We start from the raw sequence: 18,303 nt of genomic DNA on the forward strand, positions 1-18,303 counted from the left end.
AGCCAGCACGGTGGGCTGGGACAAGGGGTTTGACCAATGGGAGGTCTGCGCTGGCGGAAGAGGGGCCGCCCCGTGGGCGTGGCCCAAGCGCCGTGGCCCAATCAGGGCGCCGGGCCTGGGTTTTGGAGCCGGCGGGGGGGCGGGACCAGAAGGTGCGTGTGGGGCCGCGGAGCAGCAGACGGAGACTCGAAATGGCGGAGAACGCAAGCATGGAGGTGAGCGGCCTGGCGGCGTGTGCGGGCCGGGCAGGGGGCCGAGCCGCGGCGGGCAGCAGGGGCTGCGCCGCGGGCCGGGGACCCGGGCGAAGAGGGGCTGGGCCGGGCTGGTCCGGGTCGGGGGGGATCGGGGAGCGGAGGCGGACGGGGCGCCAAGCGCGTCTCTTTGTTGGGTCGCTTTTCGTGCCGGAGCGGCCGCGTCCATTTTAGCTCGGTTCCCCCAAGGGTTCTGGCGGGGCGCAGCGGGCGGGGATCGGGGACGTCGGTCCGGTCCCGGTGCCGCTCGCAGTGGGCTCGGCTGGAGCAGGGGGGGCCGGACCCCCGAGCCCCTGAAATCTGCTCCCGAGCCCGGCGTGGGGCGCGTCGTGACGGGTCTCGCCCGGGGCTTGAGCCCGAGTCCGTGGGGAGGAGGAGTGGGGTGGTGAATTCCGACACGCGTGGGGAAGCTCGTGTGTCCCTGCCACCATAGGTCCAGGCGGGCGCCTCGTGGCGTGGGGGCGCTTTGTGTCCACTGAGCCTGTGGTGGCGCACGTGGGTCCGTGTCCTTTATTCCCCGTGGCGGTTCGGGCCCTCGTGCTGTCGGGGAAGCAGGGTGGCGTGTTCCGGGCCGGCGCGTACCCACGCCATGAGTGGGTTGCCGGCGCCAGCCGGTCACGCACAAAGACGACGAGGAGGGGGGGGGTGGGACGCGCGCACGAGGCGGCGAGCTCACGTGTCACCAGTCGCTGTTACCGGCGGGCACGAGGCCTCCCACGTTGTGGGTGCGCGCGCTTGGTGGTGGTGGGGGGGGTCACTGGTGTTCGTGGGCGTGAGATGAGATTGATCGCGTGGAGCTGTAGGGTGCCCACGTGTGCCCCCCCACTCATCCGTGCGGGGTAAGGGCTGATCGGGAAGGGGGCGCAGGTCCGCTGTGTGACCAGTGGGGGCGCTGCTGGGGTCCTGGGGGGAGTGTGTCACCTGTGTGCAGCACAACTCATGCCCACCCCTCTCTCCTCCTCCTGTCTCTCTCTCCCCCCTTTCCTTCTCCTCCTGTCTCTCTCTCTCTCCCCCCTTTCCTTCTCCTCCTGTCTCTCTCTCTCTCCCCCCTTTCCTTCTCCTCCTGTCTCTCTCTCTCTCCCCCCTTTCCTTCTCCTCCTGTCTCTCTCTCTCTCTCCCCCCTTTCCTTCTCCTCCTCCTCCTGTCTCTCTCTCTCTCTCCCCCCTTTCCTTCTCCTCCTCCTCCTGTCTCTCTCTCTCTCTCTCCCCTTTCCTTCTCCTCCTCCTCCTGTCTCTCTCTCTCTCTCTCTCTCTCTTTCCTTCTCCTCCTCCTCCTGTCTCTCTCTCTCTCTCTCTCTCTCCTTTCCTTCTCCTCCTCCTCCTGTCTCTCTCTCTCTCTCTCTCTCCCTTTCCTTCTCCTCCTCCTCCTGTCTCTCTCTCTCTCTCTCCCTTTCCTTCTCCTCCTCCTCCTGTCTCTCTCTCTCTCTCTCTCTCTCTCTCCCTTTCCTTCTCCTCCTCCTCCTGTCTCTCTCTCTCTCTCTCTCCCCTTTCCTTCTCCTCCTCCTCCTGTCTCTCTCTCTCTCTCTCTCCCCCTTTCCTTCTCCTCCTCCTCCTGTCTCTCTCTCTCTCCCCTTTCCTTCTCCTCCTCCTCCTGTCTCTCTCTCTCTCTCTCTCCCCCCTTTCCTTCTCCTCCTCCTCCTGTCTCTCTCTCTCTCTCTCCCCCCTTTCCTTCTCCTCCTCCTCCTGTCTCTCTCTCTCTCTCTCTCCCCCTTTCCTTCTCCTCCTCCTGTCTCTCTCTCTCTCTCTCTCCCCTTTCCTTCTCCTCCTCCTGTCTCTCTCTCTCTCTCTCTCCCCTTTCCTTCTCCTCCTCCTGTCTCTCTCTCTCTCTCTCCCCTTTCCTTCTCCTCCTCCTGTCTCTCTCTCTCTCTCTCTCTCCCCTTTCCTTCTCCTCCTCCTGTCTCTCTCTCTCTCTCTCTCTCTCTCCCCTTTCCTTCTCCTCCTCCTGTCTCTCTCTCTCTCTCTCTCTCTCCCCTTTCCTTCTCCTCCTCCTGTCTCTCTCTCTCTCTCTCCCCTTTCCTTCTCCTCCTCCTGTCTCTCTCTCTCTCTCTCCCCTTTCCTTCTCCTCCTCCTGTCTCTCTCTCTCTCTCTCCCCTTTCCTTCTCCTCCTCCTGTCTCTCTCTCTCTCTCTCCCCTTTCCTTCTCCTCCTCCTGTCTCTCTCTCTCTCTCTCCCCTTTCCTTCTCCTCCTCCTGTCTCTCTCTCTCTCTCTCTCTCCCCTTTCCTTCTCCTCCTCCTGTCTCTCTCTCTCTCTCTCTCTCCCCTTTCCTTCTCCTCCTCCTGTCTCTCTCTCTCTCTCTCTCCCTTTCCTTCTCCTCCTCCTGTCTCTCTCTCTCTCTCTCCCCTTTCCTTCTCCTCCTCCTGTCTCTCTCTCTCTCTCTCCCCTTTCCTTCTCCTCCTCCTGTCTCTCTCTCTCTCTCTCTCTCCCCTTTCCTTCTCCTCCTCCTGTCTCTCTCTCTCTCTCTCTCCCCTTTCCTTCTCCTCCTCCTGTCTCTCTCTCTCTCTCTCTCTCCCTTTCCTTCTCCTCCTCCTGTCTCTCTCTCTCTCTCTCTCTCTCTCTCCTTTCCTTCTCCTCCTCCTGTCTCTCTCTCTCCGTGTCCCTGTGTGTCCAGGTGTCCCAGGGGGAGAGCTCAGGAAAGCCCTCGGCGGAGGACATGACCTCGAAGGACTACTACTTCGACTCCTACGCGCACTTCGGCATCCATGAGGTAGGCCCCACGGCCCGGTCCCCTCGGACCCGCGCCAGCGGGAGACAGGCGGGGCTAGGCTCTGCTCGCGGGCGTGAGAGACGCAGCCGCCGGGGCTTCTGAGGGGAGACCTCGGGGGGCCGCGGAGAGCTGTGTCCGCGGTCCGCCAGGTGATCTCCTCGGGGACTGGCACTGCGCTCCCGTCGGGACCCCAGATCGGCCGTAAACGGCCTGGGCAGCAGAGAGACGACACAGGTGTGTCCCGTCTCATCCTGCTGGCTGCAGCACTGGTACAGTCCACGAGCTGTTGGACAGACATCACACACAGCGCTGAGAGACAGGCTCACTGTGTTCCTCAGGCTGGGACAGGAGATCACACACTGTATTATTATTATTGAGAGACGGGCTCACTGTCTGTTCCTCAGGCTGGGACAGGAGATCACACACTGTATTATTATTACTGAGAGACAGGCTCACTGTCTGTTCCTCAGGCTGGGACAGGAGATCACACACTGTATTATTATTATTGAGAGACAGGCTCACTGTCTGTTCCTCAGGCTGGGACAGGAGATCACACACTGTATTATTATTATTGAGAGACAGGCTCACTGTCTGTTCCTCAGGCTGGGACAGGAGATCACACACTGTATTATTATTATTGAGAGACAGGCTCACTGTCTGTTCCTCAGGCTGGGACAGGAGATCACACACTGTATTATTATTATTGAGAGACAGGCTCACTGTCTGTTCCTCAGGCTGGGACAGGAGATCACACACTGTATTATTATTATTGAGAGACGGGCTCACTGTCTGTTCCTCAGGCTGGGACAGGAGATCACACACTGTATTATTATTATTGAGAGACAGGCTCACTGTCTGTTCCTCAGGCTGGGACAGGAGATCACACACTGTATTATTATTATTATTATTGAGAGACAGGCTCACTGTCTGTTCCTCAGGCTGGGACAGGAGATCACACACTGTATTATTATTATTATTGAGAGACAGGCTCACTGTCTGTTCCTCAGGCTGGGACAGGAGATCACACACTGTATTATTATTACTGAGAGACAGGCTCACTGTCTGTTCCTCAGGCTGGGACAGGAGATCACACACTGTATTATTATTATTGAGAGACAGGCTCACTGTCTGTTCCTCAGGCTGGGACAGGAGATCACACACTGTATTATTATTACTGAGAGACGGGCTCACTGTCTGTTCCTCAGGCTGGGACAGGAGATCACACACTGTATTATTATTATTGAGAGACGGGCTCACTGTCTGTTCCTCAGGCTGGGACAGGAGATCACACACTGTATTATTATTATTATTGAGAGACAGGCTCACTGTCTGTTCCTCAGGCTGGGACAGGAGATCACACACTGTATTATTATTATTGAGAGACAGGCTCACTGTCTGTTCCTCAGGCTGGGACAGGAGATCACACTCTGTATTATTATTATTGAGAGACAGGCTCACTGTCTGTTCCTCAGGCTGGGACAGGAGATCACACTCTGTATTATTATTATTGAGAGACAGGCTCACTGTCTGTTCCTCAGGCTGGGGCAGGAGATCACACACTGTATTATTATTATTGAGAGACGGGCTCACTGTCTGTTCCTCAGGCTGGGACAGGAGATCACACTCTGTATTATTATTGAGAGACAGGCTCACTGTCTGTTCCTCAGGCTGGGACAGGAGATCACACACTGGGCTCCCAGCACAGTTCCCTTCCCCATCTTGCAGTAGTTATGATTCTGTCAGGTGTGGGAATTCTGGCATTAGATGCAGATGCAACATCTCGGCGATTGTAATCCGCTTCTGATATGGTTTGTTTCCTTCAGTCATGCGGTTGAGTCATTCTGTCGGTATCTGTTCCTATTTTGATGCAGGGAAGACCTGTCTAGCAGGTCAGCCGACAGTGCTGTGTGCTTTAACTAGGAAAAGAGTGCAGATTGGAGAGAGGCAGCTCTGTCCCACTTGGGGGACCTCTGTTAAACCAGACCGCTCCGGAAACGATGTGAAATGAGCTTTTATTGAGGTCGGTCAACTGTTCTGCTGTTGGAAAAAGGCAGCAGGAAGAAATTAGAATGGAGAAAAATCACTGCAAAACACTCAATATGTCAGTGTGTCTGTACAAACCCCTCTCTCTCTCTGTGTTAATGTGCTGGAGTGTCTAGTGTGTCTGTATTAACCCCTCTCTCTCAGTGCAGTGTTAATGTACTGGAGTGTCCAGTCAGTGTGTCTGTATGAACCCCTCTCTCTCTCAGTGCAGTGTTAATGTACTGGAGTGTCCAGTCAGTGTGTCTGTATGAACCCCTCTCTCTCTCAGTGCAGTGTTCATGTACTGGAGTGTCCAGTCAGTGTGTCTGTATGAACCCCTCTCTCTCTCAGTGCAGTGTTCATGTACTGGAGTGTCCAGTCAGTGTGTCTGTATGAACCCCTCTCTCTCTCAGTGCAGTGTTAATGTACTGGAGTGTCCAGTCAGTGTGTGTGTATTAACCCCTCTCTCTCTCAGTGCAGTGTTCATGTACTGGAGTGTCCAGTCAGTGTGTGTGTATTAACCCCTCTCTCTCTCAGTGCAGTGTTCATGTACTGGAGTGTCCAGTCAGTGTGTGTGTATTAACCCCTCTCTCTCTCAGTGCAGTGTTCATGTACTGGAGTGTCCAGTCAGTGTGTGTGTATTAACCCCTCTCTCTCTCAGTGCAGTGTTCATGTACTGGAGTGTCCAGTCAGTGTGTGTGTATTAACCCCTCTCTCTCTCAGTGCAGTGTTCATGTACTGGAGTGTCCAGTCAGTGTGTGTGTATTAACCCCTCTCTCTCTCAGTGCAGTGTTCATGTACTGGAGTGTCCAGTCAGTGTGTCTGTATGAACCCCTCTCTCTCTCAGTGCAGTGTTAATGTACTGGAGTGTCCAGTCAGTGTGTCTGTATGAACCCCTCTCTCTCTCAGTGCAGTGTTCATGTACTGGAGTGTCCAGTCAGTGTGTCTGTATGAACCCCCCTCTCTCTCAGTGCAGTGTTCATGTACTGGAGTGTCCAGTCAGTGTGTCTGTATGAACCCCCCTCTCTCTCAGTGCAGTGTTAATGTACTGGAGTGTCCAGTCAGTGTGTCTGTATTAACCCCTCTCTCTCAGTGCAGTGTTCATATACTGGAGTGTCAGTCAGTGTGTCTGTATGAACCCCTCTCTCTCTCAGTGCAGTGTTCATGTACTGGAGTGTCCAGTCAGTGTGTCTGTATTAACCCCTCTCTCTCTCAGTGCAGTGTTCATGTACTGGAGTGTCCAGTCAGTGTGTCTGTATTAACCCCTCTCTCTCTCAGTGCAGTGTTCATGTACTGGAGTGTCCAGTCAGTGTGTGTGTATTAACCCCTCTCTCTCAGTGTTAGTGTGCTGGAGTGTCCAGTGTGTTTGTGTGTTAACCCCTCTCTCTCGCTCTGCTGTAGGAGATGCTGAAGGATGAGGTCCGCACCCTGACCTACAGGAACTCCATGTTTCACAATAAGCACCTGTTCAAGGACAAGGTGGTGCTGGATGTGGGCAGTGGGACTGGGATCCTCTGCATGTTCGCCGCTAAGGCTGGGGCCAAGAAGGTCATCGGGGTGAGTCCACCTCCCGCTGTCCCCTGTGTCTTCCCTGCTCCTGCGTCTCCTGTCCTCCCCCCTCTGTGTCTCCTCTCTCCCCTCTCCGCCCCGCCTGGGCTCTGTGTCTCCTCTCTCCCCTCTCCGCCCTGCCTGGGCTCTGTGTCTCCTCTCTCCCCTCTCTCCCCTCTCCGCCCCGCCTGGGCTCTGTGTCTCCTCTCTCCCCTCTCTCCTCTCCGCCCCGCCTGGGCTCTGTGTCTCCTCTCTCCCCTCTCTCCTCTCCGCCCCGCCTGGGCTCTGTGTCTCCTCTCTCCCCTCTCTCCTCTCCGCCCCGCCTGGGCTCTGTGTCTCCTCTCTCCCCTCTCTCCTCTCCGCCCCGCCTGGGCTCTGTGTCTCCTCTCTCCCCTCTCTCCTCTCCGCCCCGCCTGGGCTCTGTGTCTCCTCTCTCCCCTCTCTCCTCTCCGCCCCGCCTGGGCCAGGTGTGTGTCTCCTCTCTCCTCTCCCCTCTCCGCCCCGCCCCGGGCCAGGTGTGTGTCTCCTCTCTCCCCTCTCCGCCCCGCCCCGGGCCAGGTGTGTGTCTCCCCTCTCCCCTCTCCGACCCGCCCCGCCCCGGGCCAGGTGTGTGTCTCCCCTCTCCCCTCTCCGACCCGCCCCGCCCCGGGCCAGGTGTGTGTCTCCCCTCTCCCCTCTCCGACCCGCCCCGCCCCGGGCCAGGTGTGTGTCTCCCCTCTCCTCTCCCCTCTCCGCCCCGCCCTGGGCCAGGTGTGTGTCTCCTCTCTCCCTCCGCCCCGCCCCGCCCGGGCCAGGTGTGTGTCTCCTCTCTCCTTCCGCCCCGCCCCGCCTGGGCCAGGTGTGTGTCTCCTCTCTCCACTCTCCACTCTCTGCCCCGCCTGGGCCAGGTGTGTGTCTCCGCCCTGCCCGGGCCAGGTGTGTGTCTCCTCTCTCCCTCCGCCCCGCCCGGGCCAGGTGTGTGTCTCCTCTCTCCCTCCGCCCCGCCCCGCCCGGGCCAGGTGTGTGTCTCCTCTCTCCCCGCGGTGCCCTGACTCCTGTCCCTCTCGTGCAGATCGAGTGCTCCAGTATCTCGGACTACGCTGTGAAGATCGTCAAGGCCAACAAGCTGGACCACAGTGAGTCCCCCGTCCTGGGGTCACGCCCGCGGGCTCGGGGGGGCAGTGAAGAGACCCGGGGAGACGCCCGGGCCCTCCAGGGGCCCGTGGTGTTACACAGTGGGGTGCCTGGGCTCCCGCGTTCCCGGGGGAGGGGTTAGATCGGGAATTGTCCTGCCGGCCCCCCCCCCCACCGCTGCAGGCTGTGTGAGAAAGACCTGCAGTCCTGGTCTGCCCTCTCTCCCGAGCTGCAGGTCTCTCCTCTCCCCTCTCCTCTCTCTCTCTCCTGAGCTGTAACGCTGTCGATCCCTCTCTCCTCTCTCTCTCTCCCAAGCTGGAACGCTGTCGATCCCTCTCTCCTCTCCTCTCCTCTCTCTCTCTCCTGAGCTGGAACGCTGTCGATCCCTCTCTCCTCTCTCTCTCTCCCGAGCTGGAACGCTGTCGATCCCTCTCTCCTCTCCTCTCTCTCTCTCCCGAGCTGGAACGCTGTCGATCCCTCTCTCCTCTCCTCTCTCTCTCTCCTGAGCTGTAACGCTGTCGATCCCTCTCTCCTCTCTCTCTCTCCTGAGCTGGAACGCTGTCGAACCCTCTCTCCTCTCCTCTCTCTCTCCCCCCGAGCTGGAACGCTGTCGATCCCTCTCTCCTCTCCTCTCTCCCTCCTCTCTCCTCTCTCTCTCTCCCGAGCTGGAACGCTGTCGATCCCTCTCTCCTCTCCTCTCTCCCTCCTCTCTCCTCTCTCTCTCTCTCCCGAGCTGGAACGCTGTCGATCTCTCTCTCTCCCGAGCTGGAACGCTGTCGAACCCTCTCTCCTCTCCTCTCTCTCTCCCCCCGAGCTGGAACGCTGTCGATCCCTCTCTCCTCTCCTCTCTCCCTCCTCTCTCCTCTCTCTCTCTCTCCCGAGCTGGAACGCTGTCGATCCCTCTCTCCTCTCTCTCTCTCCCGAGCTGGAACGCTGTCGATCCCTCTCTCCCTCCTCCCTCCTCTCTCTCTCTCCCGAGCTGGAACACTGTCGATCCCTCTCTCCTCTCTCCTCTCTCTCTCTCCCGAGCTGGAACACTGTCGAACCCTCTCTCCTCTCCTCTCTCCCCCCGAGCTGTAACGCTGTCGATCCCTCTCTCCTCTCCTCTCTCCCTCCTCTCTCCCCCCGAGCTGGAACCCTCTCTCCCTCCTCTCTCCTCTCCTCTCTCCCCCCGAGCTGTAACGCTGTCGATCCCTCTCTCCCAGTTGTGACCATCATCAAGGGGAAGGTGGAGGAGGTGGAGCTGTCTGTGGAGAAGGTCGACATCATCATCTCCGAGTGGATGGGCTACTGCCTCTTCTACGAGTCCATGCTCAACACCGTCATCTACGCCCGCGACAAGTGGCTGGTGAGCTGTCCATCTGTCCTGGAGACTCCCTGTCCCTGTGGTCTGGACGGTCCATGTCCATCTGTCCTGGAAACTCCCCGTCCCTGTGGTCTGGACAGTCCATATCCCTCTGTCCATCTGTCCTGGAGACTCCCCGTCCCTGTGGTCTGGACAGTCCATGTCCCTCTGTCCATCTGTCCTGGAGACTCCCTGTCCCTGTGGTCTGGACAGTCCATGTCCCTCTGTCCATCTGTCCTGGAGACTCCCCGTCACTGTGGTCTGGACAGTCCATGTCCCTCTGTCCATCTATCCTGGAGACTCCCTGTCCCTGTGGTCTGGACAGTCCATGTCCCTCTGTCCATCTGTCCTGGAGACTCCCCGTCACTGTGGTCTGGACAGTCCATGTCCCTCTGTCCATCTGTCCTGGAGACTCCCTGTCCCTGTGGTCTGGACAGTCCATGTCCCTCTGTCCATCTGTCCTGGAGACTCCCCGTCCCTGTGGTCTGGACAGTCCATGTCCCTCTGTCCATCTGTCCTGGAGACTCCCCGTCCCTGTGGTCTGGACAGTCCATGTCCCTCTGTCCATCTGTCCTGGAGACTCCCCGTCCCTGTGGTCTGGACAGTCCATGTCCCTCTGTCCATCTGTCCTGGAGACTCCCTGTCCCTGTGGTCTGGACAGTCCATGTCCCTCTGTCCATCTGTCCTGGAGACTCCCCGTCACTGTGGTCTGGACAGTCCATGTCCATCTGTCCTGGAGACTCCCTGTCCCTGTGGTCTGGACAGTCCATGTCCCTCTGTCCTGGACAGTCCCTGTCTGAGAGGGTCTCTGTCCCTCTGTCCTGGACAATCCCTGTCTGAGAGGGTCTCTGTCCCGGCTCCTCACCGCTCCGGTGTTGAGCGCTGCCCCCGGAGATCCGGTGGGATTGTTCTGGCTCGGTTTCCGAGCCTGCGCCGGTTCCGCCGACCGGTTCCTCGGCCGTGCCTTCTTGAGAAAGTCCCGGCCCGCGTGGCGCCTGGGCTCTGACCCGCTCCGTGGGACTGGTACAGCTCAGTGCGGGGGTGCTGTTACACGGGATGACCACAAGGGGGTGGCGTTGAGTCAGGAGCAGCGGCCCCTCTGACCACATCAGGCCAGCTGACCTGACACTGTAGCGGCGACGAGGGGTCGTTACCAGACACTGGCCCGGCTCGTCGAGAGGGGTCTGACCCGTGGGGGCGGCGATGTGCGGTTCTCTCAGTCTCTCTCTTCCCCCTCCCTGTTCCAGAAACCGGACGGCTTGATTTTCCCTGACAGAGCAACCCTGTACGTCACAGCTATCGAAGACAGACAGTACAAGGACTACAAGATACACTGTGAGTCTGAACCCCCCTCTCTCTCTCAGTGCAGTGTTCATGTACTGGAGTGTCCAGTCAGTGTGTCTGTATGAACCCCTCTCTCTCTCAGTGCAGTGTTCATGTACTGGAGTGTCCTGTCAGTGTGTGTGTATTAACCCCTCTCTCAGTGCAGTGTTCATGTACTGGAGTGTCCAGTCAGTGTGTGTGTATTAACCCCTCTCTCTCTCAGTGCAGTGTTCATGTACTGGAGTGTCCTGTCAGTGTGTGTGTATTAACCCCTCTCTCTCTCAGTGCAGTGTTCATGTACTGGAGTGTCCAGTCAGTGTGTCTGTATGAACCCCTCTCTCTCTCAGTGCAGTGTTCATGTACTGGAGTGTCCAGTCAGTGTGTGTGTATTAACCCCTCTCTCTCAGTGCAGTGTTAATGTACTGGAGTGTCCAGTCAGTGTGTGTGTATTAACCCCCCTCTCTCTCTCTATCTCTGTAGGGTGGGAGAACGTCTATGGGTTTGACATGTCCTGTATTAAAGAAGTCGCTATAAAGGAGCCCCTAGTGGATGTTGTTGACCCCAAGCAGCTGGTGTCCAGCTCCTGCCTCATCAAGGTACTGTCTCCTGGACTCCTGCTCACCTCTTCAGTTGGGATCCTTCCCAGAGCAGAGTCTTCATCACACCTCTCTCTCGAGAGGGAGAGGGTTCCCAGTGTGGGGCTCGTGAGTGAAGTTCTTGGGCTGGCCCCCGGTCAGCGCTGACTTGGTCTGTGTCTTCTGTCCAGGAGGTGGACATCTACACTGTGAAGATCGAGGACCTGTCCTTCACCTCCCCCTTCTGTCTGCAAGTGAAGAGGAACGACTATATCCACGCGCTGGTCACCTACTTCAACATCGAGTTCACGCGCTGCCACAAGAGGACGGGCTTCTCCACCAGTGAGTCCTGCTCTGCTCACCCCCTCCACCTCTCTCTGTGCAGTGTTAATGTACTGGAGTGTCCAGTCAGTGTGTCTGTATTAACCCCTCTCTCTCTCAGTGCAGTGTTCATGTACTGGAGTGTCCAGTCAGTGTGTCTGTATTAACCCCTCTCTCTCTCAGTGCAGTGTTCATGTACTGGAGTGTCCAGTCAGTGTGTCTGTATGAACCCCTCTCTCTCTCAGTGCAGTGTTAATGTACTGGAGTGTCCAGTCAGTGTGTCTGTATTAACCCCTCTCTCTCAGTGCAGTGTTCATGTACTGGAGTGTCCAGTCAGTGTGTCTGTATGAACCCCTCTCTCTCTCAGTGCAGTGTTAATGTACTGGAGTGTCCAGTCAGTGTGTCTGTATTAACCCCTCTCTCTCTCAGTGCAGTGTTAATGTACTGGAGTGTCCAGTCAGTGTGTCTGTATTAACCCCTCTCTCAGTGCAGTGTTAATGTACTGGAGTGTCCAGTCAGTGTGTCTGTATGAACCCCTCTCTCTCTCAGTGCAGTGTTAATGTACTGGAGTGTCCAGTCAGTGTGTGTGTATTTAACCCCCCTCTCTCTCTCTGTCTCTCAGGTCCAGAGTCTCCCTACACTCACTGGAAACAGACAGTCTTCTACCTGGACGATTACCTCACAGTGAAGACGGGGGAGGAGATCTTCGGCACCATCAGCATGAAGCCCAACGTCAAGAACAACGTGAGTCTCTGGGCTGGCCCGGTCCGGCCCGCCTGCCCTTGGCCCGGTTCTGGTGCGGAGTGGGGGACCGTTTGTCTTCGTTTCGGTTCTGCCGGTCCTGTGGCTGGTATCGAGGCGTTGTGGCCGCCGACCCGTTTAATTGATTAACGAGCGTCTTCCAGCCCCGGCCACAGGGTGGCGCTGTTGCCTGCTGGGGGGGTCGGAACCGAGCCGCGGCCCGAGTTCGGCGGCTGATGCCCCTGCGGTGTCCTGACTGCCCCCCCCGTCTCTCTCTCTCTCCCCCCAGCGCGATCTGGACTTCACGGTGGACATCGACTTCAAGGGCCAGCTCTGCGAGGTGTCCAAGACCTCAGAGTACCGGATGCGCTGAGAGGGGCCCGGTCCCGCCGGCCCGAGACCGCGTCGGCGTGAGGCCGTGCTGTCCAGTCACCCACCACCCCCCCACCCGCCGCTGTCGCCCCCCCGGCCCTCCCCTCCTCGGCCCCCCCAGGTGGGCAGTGGTCAGCCGCCCCTCTGGAGGCCGAAGCCCGGGGGCTGACCCCTGCCTCCTCCTCCTCCTCGCTCGGCCCGGGACCCCTGCGCTCGCCGCGGGGGGCCGGGGGCGGTGTTGTGGGGGGGTGTTTGTTCGTTGGGCTGTTTTATCTCCTGAATGACGGACTCTCTCTCTCTCTTTGTGTTGTTGTTGTTTTGCGAGGTGGTGGTTGTGTTGTGGGGAGGGGGGTGGGCCGGTGGGGCCGGACCGTCCCGGCGCCGACGCGCGCTGGTCCCGGGAGGAGAGTTCAGAGCTGCCTGGCGTCTCCATAGTAACGCATCCTCCTCATCAGCAGCTGGTTGGCATGGCGATGTCATCCCTCCCCATCTCTCTCTCTCTCACGCGCGCACACACACGTGTTTTTGTACCCGGGATGCACTTCCTGCGGCGAGCCCCCGGCCGGTCTCGTGATCGTGCTCCGTCTCCTCTGTCCCGAGCCTCATCGCCGGGGGCGACGAGCCCCCTCCCCCCCCCACCAGCAGGGGGCGGCGGCGCGGCTCCGCAGTGTTCAGTCGGTTTTACGTTGGTTGTTTTTTTTTTTTTTTTGCTGCTTTTTTAAAAAAAAATGAATAAAAATAAACGGTTTGGGGTGACCTGCGTGTGCTGCGAGCGTGTGGTTTTTGGGGGGGGCTCTTCCTGGGGGTCACCGTTGGGACGGTTAGTCGGCTCCTCGACGGGCGGGCCGAGTTCCGGGGGTGAAAGGTCACCACAGCTCAGGATGGTTTGGGGGCTCAGTGCCCTTCAGGGATGTTTGAGGGCTTGGTGGCCCTCCACAGGGTTTGGGGGTTCAGGGAGGTTTGGGGGCTCAGCAGCCTGCTGGGAGGTTTGGGCACTGTGGGAGGTGTTGGGGGTTTAGGGAGGTGTGGGGGCTCAGCAGCCTGCTGGGAGCATTGGGCACTGTGGGAGGTGTGGGGGTTCAGGGAGGTTTGGGGGCTCAGCAGCCTGCTGGGAGGTTTAAGCTCTTGGCAATGTGGGAGGGGTGGGGGTTCGGGGGGCTCTGCTCTTGGGGAAGAGGCTGCTCTGGAGAACAGTGGGGTCCCGGCAGGAGGTGGGACTCGTTCTCCTCGGGGTGGAGGGGAGCCCGTCCCGCCCTGCGGGGGGCGCAGACTGGCAGGTGCGCGTTCTCGCCCGAGCCCGCTGGCCACTTGAGGGGTGCGCCCTAGTCCACGATTCCAGGGCTCCCCCTAGCCCTCTTCCTGGGGATCCCCGACTGCAGCCGACTGGCTGATGCAGTAGAACAGGCTGGAGTTTGGAGATTTCCTGCGCGGCGAGAAACGGGGAAAAACCCACTTTTCCTCAACAGTTAAAGTGTCGAGGGGCCCCCCTTCCCTGACCTCTGTCGGACCCCAACCCCTCAGATGGAAAAACGCCCGGATACCCCCGGCGTGGGGTTGACTGTCGCCTGAAGGTCGCGTTCAGGAGCGGCCCAGCGGGAGGCCCGAGTGTCACACGCCCCACTCCCCCCGCTGGGCCGAGACCTGGCGCCTGGCTCCGAGTCCTGGGGTCGAGCCGGGCCCCGCTCGGGGGGCGAGCGCTTCTGGTGGGCCGGCGGGGCGGTCCGGAAACCGCACACGGTGCGGCCCGGGGCCGAGAGGGCCGCCCCCTGGGTGGGAGGGGACGCCGGCCCGTGCAGGTGGAGCGTCGAGGTCGATCTCGAGGGGCACGCGCGTCTCCTGCGCCTCCGAGCGTGACGCCGCCCGCGGGTGTCCCGTTGCGATGGCGCAGGGAGCCCGTGAGGGCGTGGCGGGCGGTTTCGGGGCGCTCCCTGCTGTCATCGAGGAGGGGACGCGTGAGTATCTGTACCTCTGTGATCCGCCCGTGGGAGCCCCGAAGTGTTTTCCGGAGGAGCGATATAGCCTCCTCCGCTCGTCTGATGGTGGACTCTCCGCGGGACGTGTGCGAGGAGGAGCGTGGCCGCTCTCCCATAACCCTCACCGCTGCTGCTGGGCCCAGGCGGGGGGGTTACTGGTCTCGGCTGGACCAGTTGACACACCGACCCGCACTGTGACACCGTAGAACTCTCAGCTACAGCACGGTAAACCTTCGTTAAAAATACAAGCACTGAAGTCGGAGCTGCAGCACGCCCGCCCTGCCAGCCTCCATATCGCCCTGCAGCTCCCAGCTCACAGCCCCACTGGAGCCCAGCAGTGTGGGCCTGGCCAGTACCTGGAGGGGAGACTGCTGGGAGAGGTGTGAGTGGGGCCAGCAGGGGGCGCTCTCACCCAGCTCACAGCCCCACTGGAGCCCAGCAGTGTGGGCCTGGCCAGTACCTGGAGGGGAGACTGCTGGGAGAGGTGTGAGTGGGGCCAGCAGGGGGCGCTCTCACCCAGCTCACAGCCCCACTGGAGCCCAGCAGTGTGAGCCTGGCCAGTACCTGGAGGGGAGACTGCTGGGAGAGGTGTGAGTGGGGCCAGCAGGGGGCGCTCTCACCCAGCTCACAGCCCCACTGGAGCCCAGCAGTGTGGGCCTGGCCAGTACCTGGAGGGGAGACTGCTGGGAGAGCTGAGGCTGCTGCTGGGAGAGGTGTTAGTGGGGCCAGCAGGGGGCGCTCACCCTGCGGTCTGTGTGGGTCCTGATGCCCCAGTATAGTGACGGGGACACTACACTGTAAACAGGCGCCGTCCTTCAGATGAGATGTCAGTCCAACACACCCATACCCCAGTCCAACATGCCCATACCTACAAGAGACACACCCCCTAGTCCAACACCCCCATACCTACAAGAGACACACCCACCCCCCAGTCCAACACGCCCATACCTACGAGAGACACACCCACCCCCCAGTCCAACACGCCCATACCTACGAGAGAGACACACCCCCCAGTCCAACACGCCCATACCTACAAGAGAGACACACCCACCCCCCAGTCAAACACGCCCATACCTACGAGAGAGACACACCCACCCCCCAGTCCAACACTCCCATACCTACGAGAGAGACACACCCCCCAGTCCAACACGCCCATACCTACAAGAGACACACCCCCCAGTCCAACACGCCCATACCTACAAGAGACACCCCCTAGTCCAACACGCCCATACCCACGAGAGAGACGCACCCACCCCCCAGTCCAACACACCCATACCTACGAGAGAGACACACCCACCCTCGACTCCTCAAGGGCCACATTGCAGACACAGGGGGCTCCCTTCTGTCGCTGGCACGGGAGACACATTCAGTGACCAACCCATCAAACAGCACTGCCTTTTCTTTTATGGCTGTTTTATAGCACCAGTATGTTTTATAGCACTACCTTTCACACACACATTGAGAGCAGAGTTACAGCAGAGAGTAAACTATGTTTTATAGCACTACCTTTCACACGCACATTGAGAGCAGAGTTACAGCAGAGAGTAAACTTTCCCACACAAGTTTAATAGAGAAGTTACAAGAAGGAGAGGACTTTCACATGCGCAGTCACAAGTTTAATAGAGAAGTTACAAGAATAATAAACATTCACATACATTTTCACCAGCTTCATGGAGAAGAGTTACAATAGGGGTACCCCAGTCCAGTCAGTCCTGTAGGGCCCCCTTAAATCAGAGGGTCTCTAGCCCTGGTCCTGGGGTACCCCAGTCCAGTCAGTCCTGTGGGCCCCCTTAAATCAGAGGGTCTCCAGCCCTGGTCCTGGGGTACTCCAGTCCAGTCAGTCCTGTGGGCCCCCTTAAATCAGAGGGTCTCCAGCCCTGGTCCTGGGGTACCCCAGTCCAGTCAGTCCTGTAGGGCCCCCTTAAATCAGAGGGTCTCTAGCCCTGGTCCTGGGGTACCCCGATCCAGTCAGTCCTGTGGGTCACCCCTAAATCAGAGGATCACCAGCCCTCGTCCTGGGGTACGCCAGTCCAGTCAGTCTTATTAGACCTGAGACAGGTGGGAGCTCGGGTGCGAGGTGGCCAGAGACAGGTGGGAGCTCGGGTGCGAGGTGGCCAGAGACAGGTGGGAGCTCGGGTGCGAGGAGCCTGAGACAGGTGGGAGCTCGGGTGCGAGGTGCCTGAGACAGGTGGGAGCTCTGTGGAGCAGCAGCTCCGGTGCGAGGAGCCTGAGACAGGTGGGAGCTCAGGTGCGAGGAGCCTGAGACAGGCGGGAGCTCGGGTGCGAGGAGCCTGAGACAGGCGGGAGCTCGGGTGCGAGGTGCCTGAGACAGGCGGGAGCTCGGGTGCGAGGTGCCTGAGACAGGCGGGAGCTCGGGTGCGAGGAGCCTGAGACAGGCGGGAGCTCGGGTGCGAGGAGCCTGAGACAGGCGGGAGCTCGGGTGCGAGGAGCCTGAGACAGGCGGGAGCTCGGGTGCGAGGAGCCTGAGACAGGCGGGAGCTCGGGTGCGAGGAGCCTGAGACAGGCGGGAGCTCGGGTGCGAGGTGCCTGAGACAGGCGGGAGCTCGGGTGCGAGGTGCCTGAGACAGGCGGGAGCTCGGGTGCGAGGAGCCTGAGACAGGCGGGAGCTCGGGTGCGAGGAGCCTGAGACAGGCGGGAGCTCGGGTGCGAGGAGCCTGAGACAGGTGGGAGCTCGGGTGCGAGGAGCCTGAGACAGGTGGGAGCTCGGGTGTGAGGAGCCTGAGACAGGTGGGAGCTCTGTGGAGCAGCAGCTCGGGTGCGAGGAGCCTGAGACAGGTGGGGGCTCGGGTGCGAGGAGCCTGAGACAGGTGGGAGCTCGGGTGCGAGGAGCCTGAGACAGGTGGGAGCTGCTCGGGTGCGAGGAGCCTGAGACAGGTGGGAGCTCGGGTGCGAGGAGCCTGAGACAGGCGGGGGCTCGGGTGCGAGGAGCCTGAGACAGGTGGGAGCTCGGGTGGGAGGAGCCTGAGACAGGTGGGAGCTCGGGTGCGAGGAGCCTGAGACAGGTGGGAGCTTGGGTGGGAGGAGCCTGAGACAGGTGGGAGCTGCTCGGGTGCGAGGAGCCTGAGACAGGTGGGAGCTCGGGTGCGAGGAGCCTGAGACAGGCGGGAGCTCTCCTGGGTGCCGGCCTGTGCCATTCCCGGCTCGTTATCAGTGTTGCCCTCGGAGACTCCGGCATATTTGCAGCACAAACAAGGAAGTGCAGATATCGCCCCTCCGAAAGATCGAAGTCCGGATCGCGCTGGCAGCCCAGTTCTCTGGGCTCTTCCAGGCCGCGTGTTCCCGGCGTATTCCGATATCACACCCCGACCTCCCGCGCTCTGGAAGGCTGAGATGCCGGGCTTCTAAAGGGGTGCTGCTCAGGGAACTGGGGTCCCCAAGCTTCGGGGATCTCGGAGACAGATCCCCCCCCCGGGGCGACACCCTGGGGTGACCCGCGAGTCTCGTGCCGGGTGAAAGGCCGTGGACAGACCGAGATCCGACCCCCAGTTTCTGGGAGCGGAGCGACACGCTTCGCCAGAGAAACTCCTGGGGGGGGCAGCACGGAAACGTCTGGGCAGCTGGAGGGGGCACCCCCCTCTCTGGTACTGAAGACCACCAGCCAGACACCAGAGGACAGGGGGGGGTTCGGGGGGAGGGGGGAGGGGGCTCTCCTGCGCCAGGAAGCCTCTGGGCCGCCTCTCGGCACCTGTATCAGTCAACAGGAAGTGGGTGACGTCAGGAACGGAGGAGTAGGGAGGAAGTGGTGGTTTTTGCAGGAGACGTCAATGTCCCCCGTCTTCACATTCATAAACACTCTCACTCTGACTCCGACTCTGCACCAGATCCTCACGGTAATTAACACTCTCACTCCCTCTGGTGCAGAGTCAGAGTCAGAGTGAGAGAGTGAGAGTGTTTATTACCGTGAGGATCTGGTGCAGAGTGAGTGAGAGTGAGAGAGAGTGAGAGTGTTTATTACCGTGAGGATCTGGTGCAGAGTGACAGAGTGAGAGAGAGTG

The 18,303-nt window shown here is 59.8% G+C and overlaps 1 protein-coding gene across 1 annotated transcript; it reads left to right on the forward strand.

Moving 5' to 3' along the window:
• The first annotated feature begins 114 nt into the window (after window positions 1-114).
• Window positions 115-13,070, forward strand: prmt1 (protein arginine methyltransferase 1). Its single transcript, XM_069191907.1, has 10 exons — window positions 115-215; window positions 2,859-2,954; window positions 6,378-6,533; window positions 7,576-7,639; window positions 8,843-8,985; window positions 10,230-10,317; window positions 10,786-10,901; window positions 11,072-11,222; window positions 11,824-11,945; window positions 12,232-13,070. The coding sequence occupies exons 1-10, from the start codon at window positions 192-194 to the stop codon at window positions 12,313-12,315; spliced, it is 1,044 nt and encodes a 347-aa protein (XP_069048008.1). The 5' UTR covers window positions 115-191; the 3' UTR covers window positions 12,316-13,070.
• The last annotated feature ends 5,233 nt before the right edge of the window (window positions 13,071-18,303 follow it).

Source organism: Lepisosteus oculatus, chromosome 7 (assembly GCF_040954835.1).
Source record: "Lepisosteus oculatus isolate fLepOcu1 chromosome 7, fLepOcu1.hap2, whole genome shotgun sequence".
In the NCBI taxonomy this organism is placed as follows: domain Eukaryota; kingdom Metazoa; phylum Chordata; class Actinopteri; order Semionotiformes; family Lepisosteidae; genus Lepisosteus; species Lepisosteus oculatus.

Coding starts and splice junctions, on each gene's coding strand:
- prmt1 (XM_069191907.1), top strand. CDS start 192: ATGGCGGAGAACGCAAGCATGGAG. Junction 7,640..8,842: donor GGCCAACAAGCTGGACCACA/GTGAGTCCCCCG, acceptor CCTCTCTCCCAG/TTGTGACCATCATCAAGGGG. Junction 11,946..12,231: donor AGCCCAACGTCAAGAACAAC/GTGAGTCTCTGG, acceptor CTCTCCCCCCAG/CGCGATCTGGACTTCACGGT.